Genomic DNA, 18310 nt, shown 5'->3' on the forward strand with positions numbered 1-18310 from the left:
AAATGTAAGTATATATTACATCTACATATATATTTTAAGTTGCAAGCTTTAATAACATATAAAAACTTATGATATTATAATTCTTTTAGCAAGAACTTTATCACTTTCAAAGTTGCCGACAAAATTCTTAGGCAAATATCATAACCATATCAAATCAGTTACAAATTTATATATATACTTAGTAATAAGTAGTGTAAAATAAACTAGACAATGATTCAAGTATTTTATATACTTTTTTACTGCGTATAACTAGTATTAAAATTAAATAATTTCAAAGTTCAGGTCCAGGTAAATACATATCCCATCTCGTGTGCCATAAAGATACCCAGTTAAGACCTCTGAAAACAATTAAACAAAATAATATTCCATAAAAATACGTCATGCATAACATTCTGGAGGTCTGGGGCTTAATGTGGACCCAGTCATTGATAAAAAGATTACTCATTTTACTGCTGCTGCTGCGGCTGGTGGTGCTGTTGCTCTACAATGAAAATTGTACATTCTGTGGCATTCGACGGGCACTAACTGATAAGAAAATCTCAACTGGCATTCGCATAAAAAGGCACAACTCAGTGCCAACTAGCTTTAGTCTCATTAAAATATCGACAAGCAGCTCAAGACCTTACTTAGCAAAAAATATATAAAAAAAGAACAAAAGAAACACACGTGTTTATCAGACTTTAAATTGAACAGAACTGTCACATTGAAATGAGTGCCCAAGAGGTAAATCATATAGAAAAGAATCGCAAAAACTGTGCAAAGTTATTAAAAGTAAAGTGATATCAAAATCAACGTTTATAAAATTAGCGAAATGTGCTTAAATGGTTCATACAAACATAATTCTAATCAGTTACAATAGATCTTCTTTTAATTTTTTTTTAAATTTTATTAAAAAACCAATGAAAAATCGTAGATAACGCGACTTGTAATGCTCTTTTAGGACAATAAGTTCGATTCTTTGTCTATTTCATTATCAGCTAACTGATATCTAAGTAGTAAATATAATCCAGAATTATATTTGAGATATGTTATGATTTCATATTTACAATTTTTAAGATGGTTTTTTTGAAAAATCTCTAGAGGTTTTTTTTGTAGTAATTATATTTACTTAAAATTTTGTAATAGGTATTTCAAATATGTTAAACAATTTACCAAATTAATTACTTTTTGCTTTGACTACAATAAATAAAAAAAAACAACTAAAAACATATATAAACGTTATAAAATTGCATTTCAAAATGCCAAAGTTAATAGATGGTCAAATTTTGAATAGCAATAACAAAAGAATAATTTATAATGTTTGCAATTTGCCGTAGATAAGTGAAATGTTTTGCAATTTATTCTTATTTTGTGCATTTATTATGATAATTTTAACATTTATTACGCTTGATTAAAATCCAATGATAGACACAACTAAAATAATGATTTATTTTCATTTAATGTTTAAAGTTTCAGAGAGAAGTCCTGAATGCCCATAATACCTACCGGGCACTTCATGATGCCAAGCCCTTGATGTTGAGTGCCAAACTTAATCAATTAGCCACCCAATGGGCACAGGTAAGAGTCACACACTTATAAGCCGCAATAAGTCGTTGGTTGATCTTTCTTGCTTCCGTTTAGCATCTCTTGGCCACAAATTCTATGCAACATCGTCAGAATTCTGGTTACGGTGAGAATATATATATGGCTTCGGGTGGTAATCTAAGTGGCACTGATGCTGTACGCTCCTGGTATAATGAAGTCACTCAATATAATTGGCAGAGGCCTTCATTTCAAATGAATACCGGGCATTTCACTCAAGTGGTTTGGAAAAACTCTACTGAATTGGGCGTTGGATTTGCCAAGAGGTATAGAAGAAAGCACATTGATAGAGAAGGAAAGAGAGTATTAATTATTTTGTTTTATTTATTATAGAGGCAATACCATTTTTGTGGTTTGTAATTACAATCCACCCGGCAATTATAATAACATGTACAGAGAGAATGTTTCACCCAGAAGGCATTAGAAGACGGATGAAACAAATTCAAATATTAAACAAAGTATTATATTATATTTAAGACATTTTTTTAGAAATACAGGACAAATATACATATATACTAGTTATAGTTATAGATTGAATTGTGTTTCCATCTGAATCTTTATCACTTACTTTTCCAGGATCTCTCTCTCTTTCTCTCTCTCTCTCTCTCTCTTTGAATCACTCCTCAATTGTGCACAACTTGTGACGCGAACGTGATCCCATGCCCTTAATACTGTTGTTTGTAAACGCATTTATTGAGACTTTGGTTGAATTTCTAATACCATCGCAGACATCATCATCAGAGCCAACGGAGTTAGACGAGTCGGGGCTAGATTTCATCCTGGTCTGCTGACGATGCACATACATGCCAGACTGACGCAACTTGCGATAGAGTGAAATATATTTGCCAGCCGTTGTCGTCCTGGGCACAATGTATTTCTCACAGAAACTGGTTTTACTATGCGCCGCCTCACTGAGCTGTGCATGGCCCAGGGCCTGCAGGAAGGCCAGGACAAAGGCATAACAATTGTGGGTGGATTCCTCATAGCAGGCAATGGACCATTGCCATGACTGAGAACAAATCTATTAATGCAAATGGTTTGCAGATTTGCATGAATACATATTCTGGGTGTGTATGGGTGTGTGTGTGTATTTTTTTTATGCAACTCACCTGCTCGAGAACATCATCCCAGTAATCGTACCAGGGTTCGGGTACATCACCAACTAGCAGGGATTGTGACCATTCGTGGGGATTATCATCGCGTCGATGCCGCTGCAGTCCATACCGATCAAATTCAACAATGTCGCCGGCGGATGTGGTCACTGCGATATGCAAATCGGTGGAATTGTTGTAATCGCTGCACCAAAAAAGATAAAGAGACAAAGTGAGTGTGGGAGGGAGTCAGAAATTTTTGGGCAAACAATTTGTGTACGAGGTATAAAGCCAGACACCTAATATATATGAATTGTGGATGGAATTTAAATGGCAATGTAATTTTAAAATGGCAAAACGGGAAAATCTGTAATCTGTGACGTATTTGGGTTATGACTGCAAATGTCTATAAATTGTCTATGAGTTTTTCTGCGACTTATGACTTTTATATTGACAGTCCCATTTTATCTTCAACTTATTGTCATTATCAAAATGGTTAACAGGGTGAACCAAATTGTGGTAATCCATACTTGAGAAAGGCACTTAGAAGTATTTACTTAATGGTTTGTTCATTTAAAATGAATGTGATTGTCGCAAAGGACACGTTACTCTTATGAATTCATTCGTTTACTGATTTAAGCCTATTAACGTCGTTCCCTTAAATTTCTTAACCTGTTGTTGACTACTGTAGCTCAATTAAAGGTATCAATTGTGGTTAAAGAAAGTTCTGTGAACTGATTCTTCAATTTAAGGTTTGCATTTTTTTCTCTCTCTCTTAATGAAAGAATTTCCATGGGACGGGATGAACAGCATAGAAAGAATTCTTGTCAATGCCAACTAAAATGCTTTTCCTAACTCACTTGAGAAAGTCACCAGTTGATGGCCTGAGGACAATTGCACACGGATGTTGCGTGGCTCGCACAAAGGGATAAGGCAGTCGAAATGGCAATAGTCTTGTGGTGGCCACTCTTCTTCCTGCTGTGGTGTGTGTAGTCTGGCCATCCGCATCCACATCCGCATCCAGTTGCGCATTGCAATGGGGGCAAGTGTGCGGCAAAGTGAAGCAGAAAACTTTTACAGTGCAATGATGAAAACAGAGAATGCCCGGATCTGAGGTAATTGTGGTTGCAGTCGCCATCGTTCTTTGTCGCCGTCGCCGTCGGAGTTGCTAGAGTTGCCAACGTGAGGCTCCGTCTGCCTGGCACCCGTATTATAATTGATACACTTTGTCTATTGTAGTTTCCTTTTTGCAGCCCAGTATAGTTTTTCCTCTGATGCGGCTGCGGCTGCTGCTGGGCCTTTTGTGGTTTATAAGTGAACTGTAATGGAAGGAGAAAGAAGTGACATTTTTGTAAATAAGCCGAAACCGAAAAGCCCAAATGTCGTTTGTCTGTTGCCTTTGGGGCAAACACAGGATCTTATATTGGGCCAATATGAGGGACAACCAGCATGACGTTTGCGGTTACCATTGCGTTGCTACATCTTAAAGAAGATTTGGCTGCTACTTAAAAAGGAAAAGAGGTTAAAGAATCCCAAAAAAATATTGATGAAAAATTCTTTAAAAACTTCCGCTGGTTTACTTTAGGTTATTTACTTTGTTTTCTCAAATCTTTCTGTAATACGCAGAAGTTCTTCTGTTCATTTCTTTCCCTGATAAAAACTTATTGAAAATAAGTCTTTTGCAAATCGAACTACTACAAACAAGATTTCTAAATAAATGAGAAAGATTCTGCTTTCAATTAAATATAAATATAATTAGGATCCTTGTAATCACTGCTTCCAAAATTTAGCATAGTTCTTCGTTCTGATATTGTCTTAAAACTTAATCGATTTCGACTGATCGAGTAAGTCTTAAGGAATTTATATATCTTTTAAACTTCAGCCAAGGATTGATCTATATTGCCTTGACAATATTGAAATGGTAGATAATAAATTAGCGTCTAAAATTGTAAAGAAATGTGGATAATAAATATATCCTTATGCATATAATCCAAGAAGCTTTTCCTCTTATTATTTCTTTCCAAATATAAATGATATTTCAACATTAACTGAATTATACTCTCCTCGTACTTAACTTGACTTCCTTAAATTATTAAAAGTGAAATAAATTGAATTTGAATTCGAAATTCACAAGTATGAGAGATCATTTTGTTAAAAACCGCAGTTCACAGGTTGCTAAACTAAACTCAAATTTGCATATTCAACTCAAAAATAAGTTTTTAAAAGAACTTTGAACCTGGTTATGTCTTCAAAAAACTATGAAATCAAGTAAAGACAGAATAATAAAGTAAAACATATTTTAGTTTCCCTACAAAGCTAACTCATAAGGATAAACTTAAGATAAATTAAAAAAAAGCCTAAACAGTTCAAAAAACATAAAAATTTCCTTCAATTCTTTTTGCCGCCAGTCATATGGTATTTCTCTCTTCAAAAAAAAGCCGGTTAGCCATAAGACAAAGTGGAAAAGCTACAACAGAAAAACGTAAACAAACCGGCAAAATGAAAATCACCCCTCCTCTCTGGGCGTTGCACGGGGCGCAAACTCACCACAACTGTGAGAGCAAAATGTGTGGGAAATTCCTAACAAAGGCGGCAAAGGTGCAGTTTCCCCAAAAAGAAGGCCAAAACTATGCAACTGCACGGAGAATTTCCCAGCTCGAGTTGTCTGGCCGCTTGAAACGTAATGTGTAACGCGACCAAGGAACCTCGAGGCGAAACCAGTTGGCGACGAGCCGTGCGAGCAGACGGTCGTGTCTTAGTGGCTAAATTAATAAGGAAACTAAGCAACAAACAAACAAATCAAACCAAAAACCACAATCAAAGCAAATCACACTCGAAGAAAAATGCTCTAAGTAGAAACCATAAATATTAGTATTCGAAAAAAGTGTAAAAATATTAAAAATATCAAAAACAATTCTAAAATATTAAAGGATTTATTTCGTTCACTAACTAACCCAATTAATCAAAAAAGGATAATGCTAATCGGTTGTCAAGTGAACTGAAATTTTTTTGTTTACAACTTTTGCGGGCAGAACGTGGCACTTTTCGGGGGTTTGTCGTCCTTTACGTTAGCTAGTTTGTGTGTGTGCGGTTTCCCCTCGCTAGTCCTGAATCTAAGGCGGCCGAAGGATATTTGTTTGTTGTTTTGTGCGGTGGTGGTAGTGGTGCTGGTGCTGCTGCTGTTCCTGTAAAGTGGCAGCTATGGCAACACATTGCTAATCGATGACGTGACCACAAAAACATAAAACGCAAATACTAAAAAAAAAAAAAAACCCAAAAAAACCCTTAACTAAACACTAAGGATAACACAAGGATAATGACCATAAACTGATTTGGTATGTGTTTGCCACCTAACGTTGTCCTTTTGATAAAGTGATAATTTATTTTTGATAGCCCAAGCAAGCAGATAACAAAACCAAAAGACATGAAGACAAAAAGGACATTGAGAGAAAAGCAGAAAAAGAAATTTCACCAACTTTCTATTTCTCCGGTGGCTTCTTTTCAAATGTGACATTTCAAGTTGAAGTTGACAAGCCACAAAACTTTCGACTCAAGAAAATTTGTTTGTCGCAAAATTTCTGTGTGCGCTTGTTAAATAAGTTTTTCGAAGCAGCCAATTAGTGGGCGTGGCATTTGTGCAAAAATTAAAATGTTTACTTGGCAAACTTCCACCCGAAACTAATTTCATTTTCCCCGCCACCCGCCTCCTTCCACCCGAAAAGAAGATGACAGATTAAGTGGAGAGGAATTTTGGCCCCAAAAATGGGTCAAAAAAATAGAGACGAAGAAGCAAGACAAATAACAACATCATTTGCTAGACAGGGAAGGAGAGAGAGAATGCAAGAGTGAGAAAGGTCAAATACTTTTGCAAACTAATAGCTAATAGATTAAATTGAGAGACAATCCAATTTATTTATGAGCATTTTAGATTTATATTTTCGAAAATTTATGCAAATTAAAATAGAATAGGAAAAGTTTTGAACCCAATTAGGAACAATATGAAAATTTCATCGAGCCGAAATTTAGTAACTTAATTTTTCAATCTGTAATTAGATACCTACAAAATATTAAATTTAATTTAGCTAGAAGCATTAATATTTGTTTGATAAATGTTTTGTGTAAATGTGACTATAATTTTTTAAAAACTAAGCAAAACAACACTAATAACTTCATTTGCAGTCCTCGGTAGATGAGTTGTCTAAGTGACCCAGTCATTTGGGCAACTGAACAACGAGGATCCGGGCTCGAATTCCAGGCTAGTGTATGGATGTAGTTTTTGTCTTAGCCGAAGGCCTTAGTTGCCAGTGCTTGTAAAAAATATTAGGTTGATAGTTTACAACTATATCCTATACTTAACTTAATAACTGCTTCATATCTAACAATTTAACTAGTTGTAATTCCCAACAAGTTTTAGCGTTACATTAGTGTTAGTAGCGAAAGATGGTGATTAGAGAACTAGGACCAATCTTCCCACATTCTGAAATGATCTGCGAATACTTAAAACAACAAGAGAGTATCTAAGCAATATATGTACTTGGTTTTTAAAAGGAAGAGAGGAGAGAGAAAAATAGAGACAAAAATTGAATTCGTTTGATGGTAAAGCCAAGAAACACAAGCGAACAGAATATGCTGATTTGGTAACATAGCATTGAATTATGTACTTAATGATGTGCAAATAAAAGTAAAAATATAAATATCTTAAAAATTTCCACATCTTTATTGATCGGCCGGCAGTAGCCTTCAGCCTACTGAAAGTTAATTATGTTCTGAACATGCTGTTCATTTTCATTCCCAACTTATGCAGATAATGTGCTCCTTTAGTAAAAAACTCTTTTTTTTATATCATTGATATGCGGTGTCAATTATCTCGTATCCTTTTTGTCTTATGTTTCTTGCTTAAGTAACTGTAAGTAAGTTAAACCAATTATGTGTATGTGATAAATGAAGTTGTTTTTATTTAAAAAAATTCTATAGTGCTTCCTACATCAACATTACCTTTTGTTAAAAGGAAATATGATATCTTCAAAATATTATACGAGTATTATCTTTTTAACTTAAAAATTATTAAAACATCAGGAGAGTTCGAAAAAAAAAACTAAATAATAGTTTTTAGTATAACTTGATTACAAGAATTTAATAAATAAAAGTTATTTTCCTGCATAAATGCACTTTATTTCAATATTGTTAACTTTAGCTCAGAGTGCTTTGAATATTTCAACAAAAAATAATTCAATTTTTATTTGAAAAGTTTTAAAATCCTAAATTCGGTCAATTTATTAAACTGCAATTCATCTTAATAAGGAAATAAAAAAAAATATTTTCTTATTTAGAGTCAATTCAAACAAACCAAATGACCTTTAGGCCAAATCACTTTGATTTGTGGTTTTATGGAAAATAAATTTAAATATTTCAGCCTGCAAAATATCGATTAATAAGAAATTCATCGCCAATGAAATGCCAATTGACAAATAACTACACAAAGAAAAAAATACATAGTATTTAAAGATTAGTATGATAAAACTGTTGACTGACTTTCACATACCAAATAAATTGTATTAACATTTAATAGCAGTTCTTCTTACAGTTTAAGTCAAATTCCAATTTCAAATTTGGGATAGAAATATATTTTATCCTTTACCCTCTGCCACACTACACACATTTCATTGACTTAAATAAAACTTTTTACTCTTCCGGGCATAGGGGATAAAAATAAATCAAACTAAATGTTTCTTGATAAATTTAAGTGGCATTTGTTTTTTAGCCCAAATATTAACATATTCAAGTATTTGGGGATTGACAAATGTCTAAAGTGGAAAGTTCAATTTGCTTCGAAATACAAAAAATAAAAAAAAAGAAGAGAATCCAGAGACAAGTGAATGCAATAAAAGATATGACAAGTAGAAAGCAAGGACCTTGAATGATATGGCAGGATGGATGGCAAAAGCGAAAAAAAAGGCAATAACAAACAACAAATTTTCAGCAAGAAGCTTGAGAAATTCAAACAAACTTTATCTCAATGTTGTTTGCGACTTGAATTAAATACGCCCACACACACACACATACACACACTCGCACACATTCTTACATCCGCGCATGCAAACACTCAAAACACACACACACACACATAAGAGACACAAGGCCAGCGGGAGAAAATAAAATGGGAGAAATGAAATTACAACTTGCATCCTTTTCTCTACATTCCTTTCTTTATCTTTTTTTTCTTCTTTTTTTTTATTTTGTTCAAGGAGGCTTCAAAAAGAATTGTTTGGCCATTGCAAACACGAAAATGGCTAAAAGAGGCTGAGAGATAGAAAGAGAGAAACATAAAACTGAAATCAAGTTAAGTTAACGCATTTTTTTCCACACTTTTTGTTGCATTTAATGAGCAGAGACACGAATGAATGTCAAAATAAACAGCAAACAACAAGAATAGCAAGAACGAAATATTGCTCCAAATTTGCAAATAAAATATTAACTTACATACACGACGAAAACAAAGCAACAAACTAAGGAAAGAAAGAAAGCAAGAACTAACTAAAATGGTTTATCAAACATGAGGAAAGGGGGTATATGAAATATGCAAGAGTCGTGCAAAAGGACAATCCTTTGACATGTTTTATATGATAAACAAAAATAACAAAACCTTATGAAAAAATGACAAAAACAAAGACCAAGTGCTGAAAAGAAATTTACTTTAAGATTCTATTTGGAAAACTTGAAGAAAAAAGAAATGTTATGCTGTTTATTTGGAGATGGTTACCGAGAAAGAAGATAAATAAAATTCGTGAGTTTTTTTTATATCTGACGAATTGAAGTTTTTATGGTAGCAATAATTCGCTAAGAAATCAAACAAAAAACTTAGAAAGAGAATGTTTTACTATATATTAGATATTAATAAAGGATATCAAATAAAAAATTAAAAATATTGTTTCGTTTAAAGCAGTAAGTCCTTACGACTAAAATCCGTCTTCACCTGCGTCTGTTAACCATATTAAATACTAACAGTTTCTTAGAAAGTACCAAAATTCCGTTCTGATGATTTTACCATCCATTATTCGGGTAAAGGTTAATGCCTTTAAACATTAAATGAAATATATAACATTCTTCTAAACTTTTAACCCAATTATTAACTTATAGACTTGGTGCAAATTGAAATTTTGCCAGATTCCTACCACAGATGTGACATTGGCATCCTTTGCCAGGACATGCAAAGCAAACACAGAGCTTTATGTTGTTGTGTTTGTGGCTGGTGTGCAAATGTGCCACCAACTTCAAAATAAGTATGTTTTATACTGTGCCACAATAACAACAAGCAACAACAACAACAACAACAAACAAACAAGCAACAACAACAACAAGTTCGTTGTTCACTGCGGAAGCGGAAACTTCAAAGCACAAACACTTGGCTTTATGAAGCTCTTGAGTGGTGGCAGAGAAGCGGTGAAATAAGGAGCAAAAGGATGTTGTACTCCCTCCTCACACACACACATACACCTGGCGGGCCACCATTTGCGTGTGTCGTCATCTCTTGAATTAATTCACGCACTGGAGACCCCCACAGGCGGCAGGCTCAGTTGCCTGTTGCCTTCTTCTTCTCGAAGGTGGTTGATGGTGGTGCTGCTGGCTCTGGTTCTCTGGCATCGGGCCCAGCAGCCGCTATCCGCCAAGTTGTCAACTCGACTCATTTCACTTTTTTTTTTTTTTATTTTGGAGCCCCTTCAGGGTTGTCACCGGTTTTCTTATTAATTCACTGACTGAGCGGCACTTCTCTTTCTCGTTCATCGTAATTTATATCCTGTCTTTTGCCGCTTGTCCTGAAAAGGACAATAAAATTTTTCTTTTCTTACCTGCCGAGACGTCATCTCAATGTCATTCAATTTTTTTCATTATTAAAAATTTATACACTTGATTTTAATTTGTTTATATTAAAATAAACTCAAGTATGCCAACATGCACAATTTGTAAAGTCAAATTATTATACATATATCATAATTGGGTCTAAACGAGCTTGGAAAATTGTATACTACATGTATTATGTATCCATTATTAGCAGTTAAGCCCAAGTCTATTTAGCTTATAGAAAAGGCAGTTAGATGAATACATTTTTAACAAGATTCCTTATACCTTTTCCTATGATTCTTGCAACTTTTTCTTTCTTGGAGTGGGTCAATTACGTTTTAATTCAACTAGTTAAATCGACCGATAAACTTGATAAAGTATTCTAGTTTCTATGGCAGTATATTACTGAATTTATAGTTAATATGTATTAGAACCATTAATATACGTACTATATAAGGTGACTGAAATAAGCAACATCGTAAAACCCAAACCAATTCACTAATCACATGCCAGTCAGTTGTAGTGATGATGGCTAACTCTTAATTGAGTTAAAGACATCAAAGACAGATACATAATATCAAGCTATAACGCATACACCAGAGGAGAAAGTCACTTCCATAACTGTCTTGGCAGCATACGAAGGAGTATACTTTGGTGATATGCGCCATCAAGTGATAGAAGCTTGGATCCAGCATATGCATGCACTTCACATTATTAACATGGTCTCAAAGTTTTGACAGCACTTTTAAAGTTGCTGCAAAGGATGCACATCCTCGTAAGATGATAGAGCTAACATGACACCTTCTGCCAAAATGACCAATTCGATAGTTTTTGGTCTGGCCAGCCGTAAAGGAGGAACTTAAAGTTTAGGTAAAGTTTTCAAAAGACAGCCCTTAAATAAGTTTGATTAAGAAAAGTGTAAGCAAACAAAGTTCTTAAACATTATAACAATTACTGTACATGATTGTAAGCCTAAAGACTTCAACAGATAATCCGCACAACTCTTTTGACTTAAATAATAATTTGTTGCCTTTTAAAGTTTTATATATTTAGTTAATTCTTTTCAAAGTTTGTCAAAAACCATTTAAGGGTTTTACCTGCCATGAATTGAATTGAACTAAACTCATGTATACCTAAATGGCACAATCTACAATCACTTTTATGTTGAGCTCTGAGTCCACATTGTGGTCATAAATAATGACAGCTTTATGCAATTTTATTACATACTTTTTATGTGCAAATATAACCAACAGGAAAGTAACCAAGAAAAAGAAAACCAAACAACCAAATCTTGAGAATAAGTGTCTCAAAGACGAAAGTGAAGAGAAGAAAAAAATCCAAAGAAAGAAGAATGTAGGGAAAGAAGCAAAACACTTTCACTTTGTGCCCATTTAAGGTCGTGTTTCGCTTTGGTACGTGCAATAAATAAGCGACTTATTTATGCCCCTCACTCACACAAACACACTTACACACACTCACTGGCACACACATGTTGCCAATAATAAGTATTTGGGTTAGTAATACCATTCACGAGGCAAAACAAACATAAAAAAAAAATCTCGAGCACACATTTATGCTGGCTAAATCCGTCTCCAATGTAAGCTCTGCAAAAAAAGCAGAAGAAAAACGTAGAAAAAACAGCAAAACCTAAATAACAACAAAAACAAAAAAGAATGTGGAAAAATGAGAAAAATTAAAAAAAAAAGAAACAAAGAAACTTTGGAGAGAGAGACAAAGGAATGAACGTTCGTCTATTTAACTAACTGTGCATAATTCATAATTTAATTAAGAACTCAACGAAATGAAAAAAGTTTACACGAGGGACATTGACGCTCTGTGTATATGCGAGTGTGTGTGTATGTGTGTGTGTGTGTGTGAAGCCCTGCCACAGCTGTTGATGAGGGGCTACCCTTGTTCATGGCATTAGTTTAGGGCAGGTGCCATCGGGGTAGAGAGCAACATAAACACTGGCCATGCCACATTGGCATGAAGTCAAACGAAGCGTCAAGGAAATCTGCTGCAGCAAAGTGGCAAAAGATTTGCTAAGGCGATTACAGAATCTGGTCAAAAAGCTTAACTGCACGATTTTCTGTGTAAAAACGTAAGAGAGAAAAGAGATATATATATATATATATACTTACGATATGTATGTAAGAGATATAGGATGCTTTAAGTCTTTATTAGAAACTTGAGAAAACAGTTTAGTTTATTAGTTCACTCATTAAGATAATTACTTTAATTAATGCTTAATCTATCATTACTCTTGGCAATAATTTGTTTGGTAACAATTATTTTATTAGGACAAGTAAAAACACATTCTTAGTATTTGGTAAATTATTGCTTTCCATATCCTTAAGTTTTTAATTAATCGACTAGTTTAGGGGCTATGGAAAAAGGAAAAAAACTTTATTATACTTAAATAGTTCTTCAGAAACTAGTTAAACTTAAATGTGTCTATCCATAACCTGGACTTGTAAATTCTACATAACTAAAGGCTATAATTGGAAACAAATAAACAATATAGGACTTTAACTACAGAAAACTTTCGCCATGGCACATTCCAGCATTATACAATGTTTACTTATATGAATGTTGTGTAAATTGTTGAAAATGAAGTGAGCTTTTGATGCATTTTGATCAAAGGATGTTGTTTCAATTAGCATAGAAAATGTTACTGCCAAGTCAATCACAATCAGTTGACACACACTTCCTTCTTCGTCATTCTCTTTCGCTCTCTCGCTCTTCATATTTGTTGGCGCTACAGTTGCACTTAAACCACATTGTTGTTCCAGGACATGGCGGACTAAAGTTGCCTATCGCCTCTTTCTCACCTATCAAACTGTGTTCTTTCTCTCTCTCTTTTCCCCTTATACCCACTGCCTATCATCATCATCATCATCATTGCCGTCATCAAGCTACCACACAAAGGGCGTTCATTTTGCTTGGTCAGCTCTTCATTTGGTCAACTGCTGACAGCAACCGCCAGCACCGAGCGACATTCCCCCACCAATAGGGCCACCAACAACAACAACAACAACAACCCCAATACTGTTCGTGGTTTTATGTCGCCAGTTGGCTATCCCTTTTCCCTATCCTCGCCTTCACTTAATTAACTTGCCTCGCATCGCATTCCTTTGAGCAAATTTCATTTTTATGTGCCCTTTTCGCTGTTGCAACAAAGTTAAATGCTTTGACTTTTTCTCAACTGGAAAACAAAAAAAAAAAAAAAAGCAAACAAGGAAGAATGAAACGATAGCTGCTTTTCCAGAGTCGGACTAATTTAATTGGTTCGACGTGATGCTGTAAAATTTTGATCAAAATTATTAAATCAACTGACAACAATTTGTATATCAATTTTAGTTCATCGACAAAATTTGGCCCAACTACAAAAGAAGTTTACAAAAATTTAAATTAAAATTAATAATATTTGTAATTAAAAATTCCAAGATTCTTACAATTTTTCACATACTCTATGAAGCTTTTTATCACAACAATTTGCAACATTTTTGTAGGTTTTTTCGATAACACGGTATGATCGTCGACTGGATGATACCCTTGGGTGTGAAAAGTACTGGATTTCTTCTTATCATTTTTTGCCAGATTTCAAAAATTTGGATACTTTTCTTTAAATGTGAAAACAGAAATTGTCTCTTTCAGATACTAAGTGTATTCATTCTAATCATCGTGTTTAAATCTTGATTTTTATGCCATACCTAGGCACAGATATAACAAAAACTATACACACATAGTTTACAAGACTGTAGAGGGTATACGAAAATCAATAGAAACCATATTCATAAGCCAAAGAAAAATATGTATGCTAACTACGACTCTGCTCTACTCTCATTTAATGCCCTTAGTACCAAATCTGGAATCTACTTTTCTGGCAGTTCTCCCCAAAAAAACCAAATCACGCCGCAAATGCAATAAAAAACCGAAAGGCCCACACACACACACCCACACCCACAAATAAAGTATAACATAAACAACATCAAGAACTAGGACGAAGAAAACGGGGTGGGGTTTTGGGGTACTGTTGGGATAGGCATCATCGGCATGGATACAACATCGATTATACAAGCGTAACTGCAGGGGAAGGCAAGGGTGGTTGGGGTGTTAGTGAAAAGGGGCGGGGCGGGGCCGAAGTAGCATAAACTTCTACTGGGCCTCCAACTCCGACCGATGTAAAAATGTTGCATACACCAAGGCGTCCAAAACATTTTGCACATTTTCCCTCTAGACAGCAAGGCCTTATTCTCTGGTAGTTGCTCTACGCCCCCGTTTTCCCTTCTATATAGTCTCTGGCTGTTGCCTACGTCTTCTGCTTCTTTCGTTAGCTGCTGCTTTACTCGTAGTGGTAATAAAAGTTTTTATCGCTTTGAATGAAAATTTTTCGCTTCCGCTATGTGGATTTTTTTGTTCCCCTTACACTCTGGCAGTCTGCTTACCTCCCTTTGGCTCACAAAGTATTTGCTGTGCATCTTCCTTTTACTTTCTCTCTCTTTCTCTCGCACCCTATATCCATGTCTTTCTCTGTCTTCACAACTATCTCTCTTCTCAGTTTATTATTGCAGTGGTGCCTCCTGTTTTTGTTATTATACCCTTGCAAAATGGAAATATTAATTTTTGCTAGAAATTTAGAATAAAACCGACTTTGAATCAAAGACATGATCATGCGTTTTAGCCATATAACTATGCTTTAGATAAAAAGGTCACATAATTTAAAAAATTCATTAAAGAGTGAGTTGACTATACTTTGAAACCACTCTTGCGTCGTTCTAAATTTAGATACTAATACTGAAAAACTGATTGATCTCTATAACTAATGTCTTAATAGTTTGTAATTGACTCCGTATGACTTATTGATCTAATGAGGATAAAAGAGTATACAATCTTGGTACTCGGAGAGTTCATTTTAGGTTTTTTTTTTTTTTGTTTGTTGGTTTTTGTTTGTTGCTTGGTTTGTGGGCGTGGTCTTTTTGTCTGTGTTTTGTTTTGTTGCTTACAATTGTAATTAAAATTGTGCAAACTTAAGTAAACGCCCGAGTGCCATATTTATGTGGGTGACTGTAATTGTTGTGGGTTGCTGTAAATGATACGAAAATTAACTCAATTTGCATGCAACAATGGAAATAAAAATGACAAACGCAAATTATGTGATAGTTAAAAATTAATATTGTTAGTAAAAGTTACTCTCGCATGATTTATGCATGAAAATTCTATATATATTCAGCTTTAGTTACTTGCATTCGTAGACATTTTGTGCAATCAAGAAATAGTGTTCATATTCTTAATAGTTTATTTGTCTTTTTAAATTTTCTTCATCACTTCATGTTGAAGTTGATTAATTAAAAATCTCTTATCAATTGAGTCCTCAATTTCCGAAAAAATCAATTTCCTACTTTTAGTTAGCCCCATTCAATTTCCTCTTCTTGGGGCAAACTTGTCAAAAAGTGTCAATAACAAATTAAAAGCAATTAAAATAAACTATGTCACAACATTTATGTATTTATGTTGGTTTGTCTCTATATAGTAAAAATTTCCAACTCTTTTTTCATATTTTTTGTTCATGCAATTTGTTTGCAATTTTATTTGGACTATTTATGCATGTTTGCTTTGCATTTTTGTACACAATTTATGCAACTGAGAGGAAATAGAAAATATTTAAATATGCTGAGAACAGCAGAGAATGCAAATTGGAGGGACCCAAGCAATTTAAACTGTTTGTTAATTAATTCTGACAAACAGTGTGCAAATATTTGATAACACTGTGTGTGTGTGTGTGTGTGTGTGTGTGTGTGGGTTTGTGTGTGTATGGCCAGGGCATACAAACTTGAAGCAGAAGGCTTTTGCCTTAGAGTAGGCAATACATAATGAAGCAGACAATATGCGCGCGGGCGAGTGTGCGTGTGTGTGTGTGTGTATGTGTTGTGACCGCGTGAAAATCGATGGCCAAAAATAAACAGAATAAGCACACAAATAAAGACACGCATTCACACACATTCTCATAGGTGCACACATGTAAAAATAATTAACTTGTCTTTGACAAGACATATGAGTAAACACATTACAAAACTCTCCTACTCTCTGTGTGCCTGTCTGTCTCTCTTTCTCTCTCTCTCCCTCTCTTTTTCGTTGTCTTGCTCTATCTTGGTTGTGCCGTGTTTGCAGTACACAAATACAATTACCTCTAAGTATCTCTACCTATTCCACTTCTCTGGCCCTCACCCTCCCCAACTGAAACACGTGTCAGACAAAGCATTTCCGCTTATTTAATACGATTACATACCGACCCCAAAAAGTAGGCTATACAAAATATGTGTACTCGCCAGCTGACCAATAACTGAAACGTGATGCTTTCTCTCTCTTGTGGGTTAAAGGGAAATGCTGAGAAGCAGCGTGCAGTTAGATAGAGCGAGGTAGACGTCAAGGAATGTATGGGGAGTGGGGAGCTGGGCTTTCGATGTTATTATGGCTCGTTCAAATTAATTGACTTAAATCAATTTCTGACTTTGACGTATTTGGAAACATTTCTCGTTTTTGCCAAATGGAATGGATTTTCATAACTCATGCTTAGTCTTACGCAGGGATGCAAAAACATACCACTTCTTTGCATTGAGAAGTCAATAAGATTTACTTTCAATTGATTATCAGCATTGTATATCAAGATTTTTTATTAATTCTGTCAAAATATAAAGTTAAATACATTGCCTTCCATCCCTGGTTCTCTCTGCCCATCATGGAAACTAACAGGACAAAGTGGCTTCAATAATTTAATGCAATTTCTCAACTTTTACCTTTTTATTCCACAACGTACCACATTTAATCTTGAAACAATATTAATTTCGAATTCATTCTCATTTCACTTGCTATTTATAATCTTGCCCAACACAAAAATTGGTTACCATCTGGGAATTGAACTAACCATAACCATAATAAAACATAAAAATGAAAGAAAAATATGTAACAGAAATGCCAAAAATACATTTGGTCCCAACGATAAGTATAAATTGCAAGACAAATATTGTTAAATAAATCTGCAAGCAGCACAGATTGCTTTAATAAATATTCGGACAGGCATACGACATATAAATGTGTTTACTTGCCCAACAAACGATAAAGAAGAAGAAAGCCAGAGCGAGAACGAAGTGCAGAAAAGCAAGACGAAGAGGTTAGAAAGAGGAGCACCAAGCCAAAAAAAAAAATAAATATATATATAAGCAAAAGAAAATCAACGACAATTCTTGAAACACTTTTAAAACACATTTAGAGTAAAACGCCAAAAGAAAAAGAATGGGCAAAGGCAAACGTTAGGGTCAGCTAAAGGCTAAACAACCAGGCAGGCGGCAAAAAAAAGTAGCAAAAGGACGAGAAAAGAACAGGATTGTGCTGAAAGTCAAGTTAAGGCAACTACCACGTGGCGTATGCGCAATCTTCTTGTATCGCTTTATATGAGTATGTATGTATGTTGGTGGATATGTGTAGTTTGTATAGCGCGTGCTGGCACTTAATCTTCTCCAGCCGGCACAGAGATGCAGTTACCGGATATGGCCAGACCATATATCCTAGCTACACAGTTTTCAATATAACCGGCGTTAAGCAAACACAAAGAGCAAAGATAACCTTTTCGAGAGTATATGGGCGTAACTCTGTCATTTTCTCCCTTCCCTTAATCCATTTGACTCTTTCACGAATTTGAAATGTTGCTACTAGAGGGGACTCTATACAATGTTGTTCTAGTTTGCTTAAAATGTGCATCAAAGTTTTACAAAGTGTAGTAATAAATTTATAAATATGTT

At 34.7% G+C, this 18310-nt stretch overlaps 3 protein-coding genes across 4 annotated transcripts in view; 2 read left to right on the forward strand and 1 right to left on the reverse strand.

Annotated features, from left to right (window-relative positions):
- Positions 1-590: 590 nt before the first annotated feature.
- LOC137581579 (Golgi-associated plant pathogenesis-related protein 1) lies at positions 591-2113 on the forward strand. Its single transcript, XM_068295878.1, has 4 exons — positions 591-723; positions 1450-1557; positions 1621-1847; positions 1915-2113. The coding sequence occupies exons 1-4, from the start codon at positions 709-711 to the stop codon at positions 2003-2005; spliced, it is 441 nt and encodes a 146-aa protein (XP_068151979.1). The 5' UTR covers positions 591-708; the 3' UTR covers positions 2006-2113.
- Positions 1535-18310, reverse strand: part of LOC137581575 (MKRN2 opposite strand protein) — a 55771-nt gene continuing 38995 nt past the window's right edge. The window contains exons 3-6 of one of the 2 annotated variants that reach the window (XM_068295875.1): positions 3533-3991; positions 2691-2877; positions 2150-2602; positions 1535-1816 (exon numbers count right to left, since the gene is read on the reverse strand). In XM_068295875.1, the coding sequence (XP_068151976.1) occupies positions 2198-2602; positions 2691-2877; positions 3533-3810 (870 nt within the window). In that variant the 5' untranslated portion in view covers positions 3811-3991 and the 3' untranslated portion in view covers positions 1535-1816; positions 2150-2197. Of the gene's footprint in view, positions 1820-2149; positions 2603-2690; positions 2878-3532; positions 3992-18310 lie in introns of both variants that reach the window. The other variant, XM_068295874.1, reaches the window with a different exon arrangement.
- Positions 5411-18310, forward strand: part of eys (eyes shut) — a 53318-nt gene continuing 40418 nt past the window's right edge. Inside the window, exon 1 of the mRNA XM_068295870.1 lies at positions 5411-6007. The gene's annotated coding sequence lies outside the window, so the exon portion shown is untranslated. The remainder of the gene's footprint in view (positions 6008-18310) is intronic.

The sequence above is a fragment of the Drosophila tropicalis genome, unplaced genomic scaffold (assembly GCF_018151085.1).
Source record: "Drosophila tropicalis isolate 14030-0801.00 unplaced genomic scaffold, ASM1815108v1 contig_845, whole genome shotgun sequence".
NCBI classification, from domain to species: Eukaryota; Metazoa; Arthropoda; class Insecta; order Diptera; family Drosophilidae; genus Drosophila; species Drosophila tropicalis.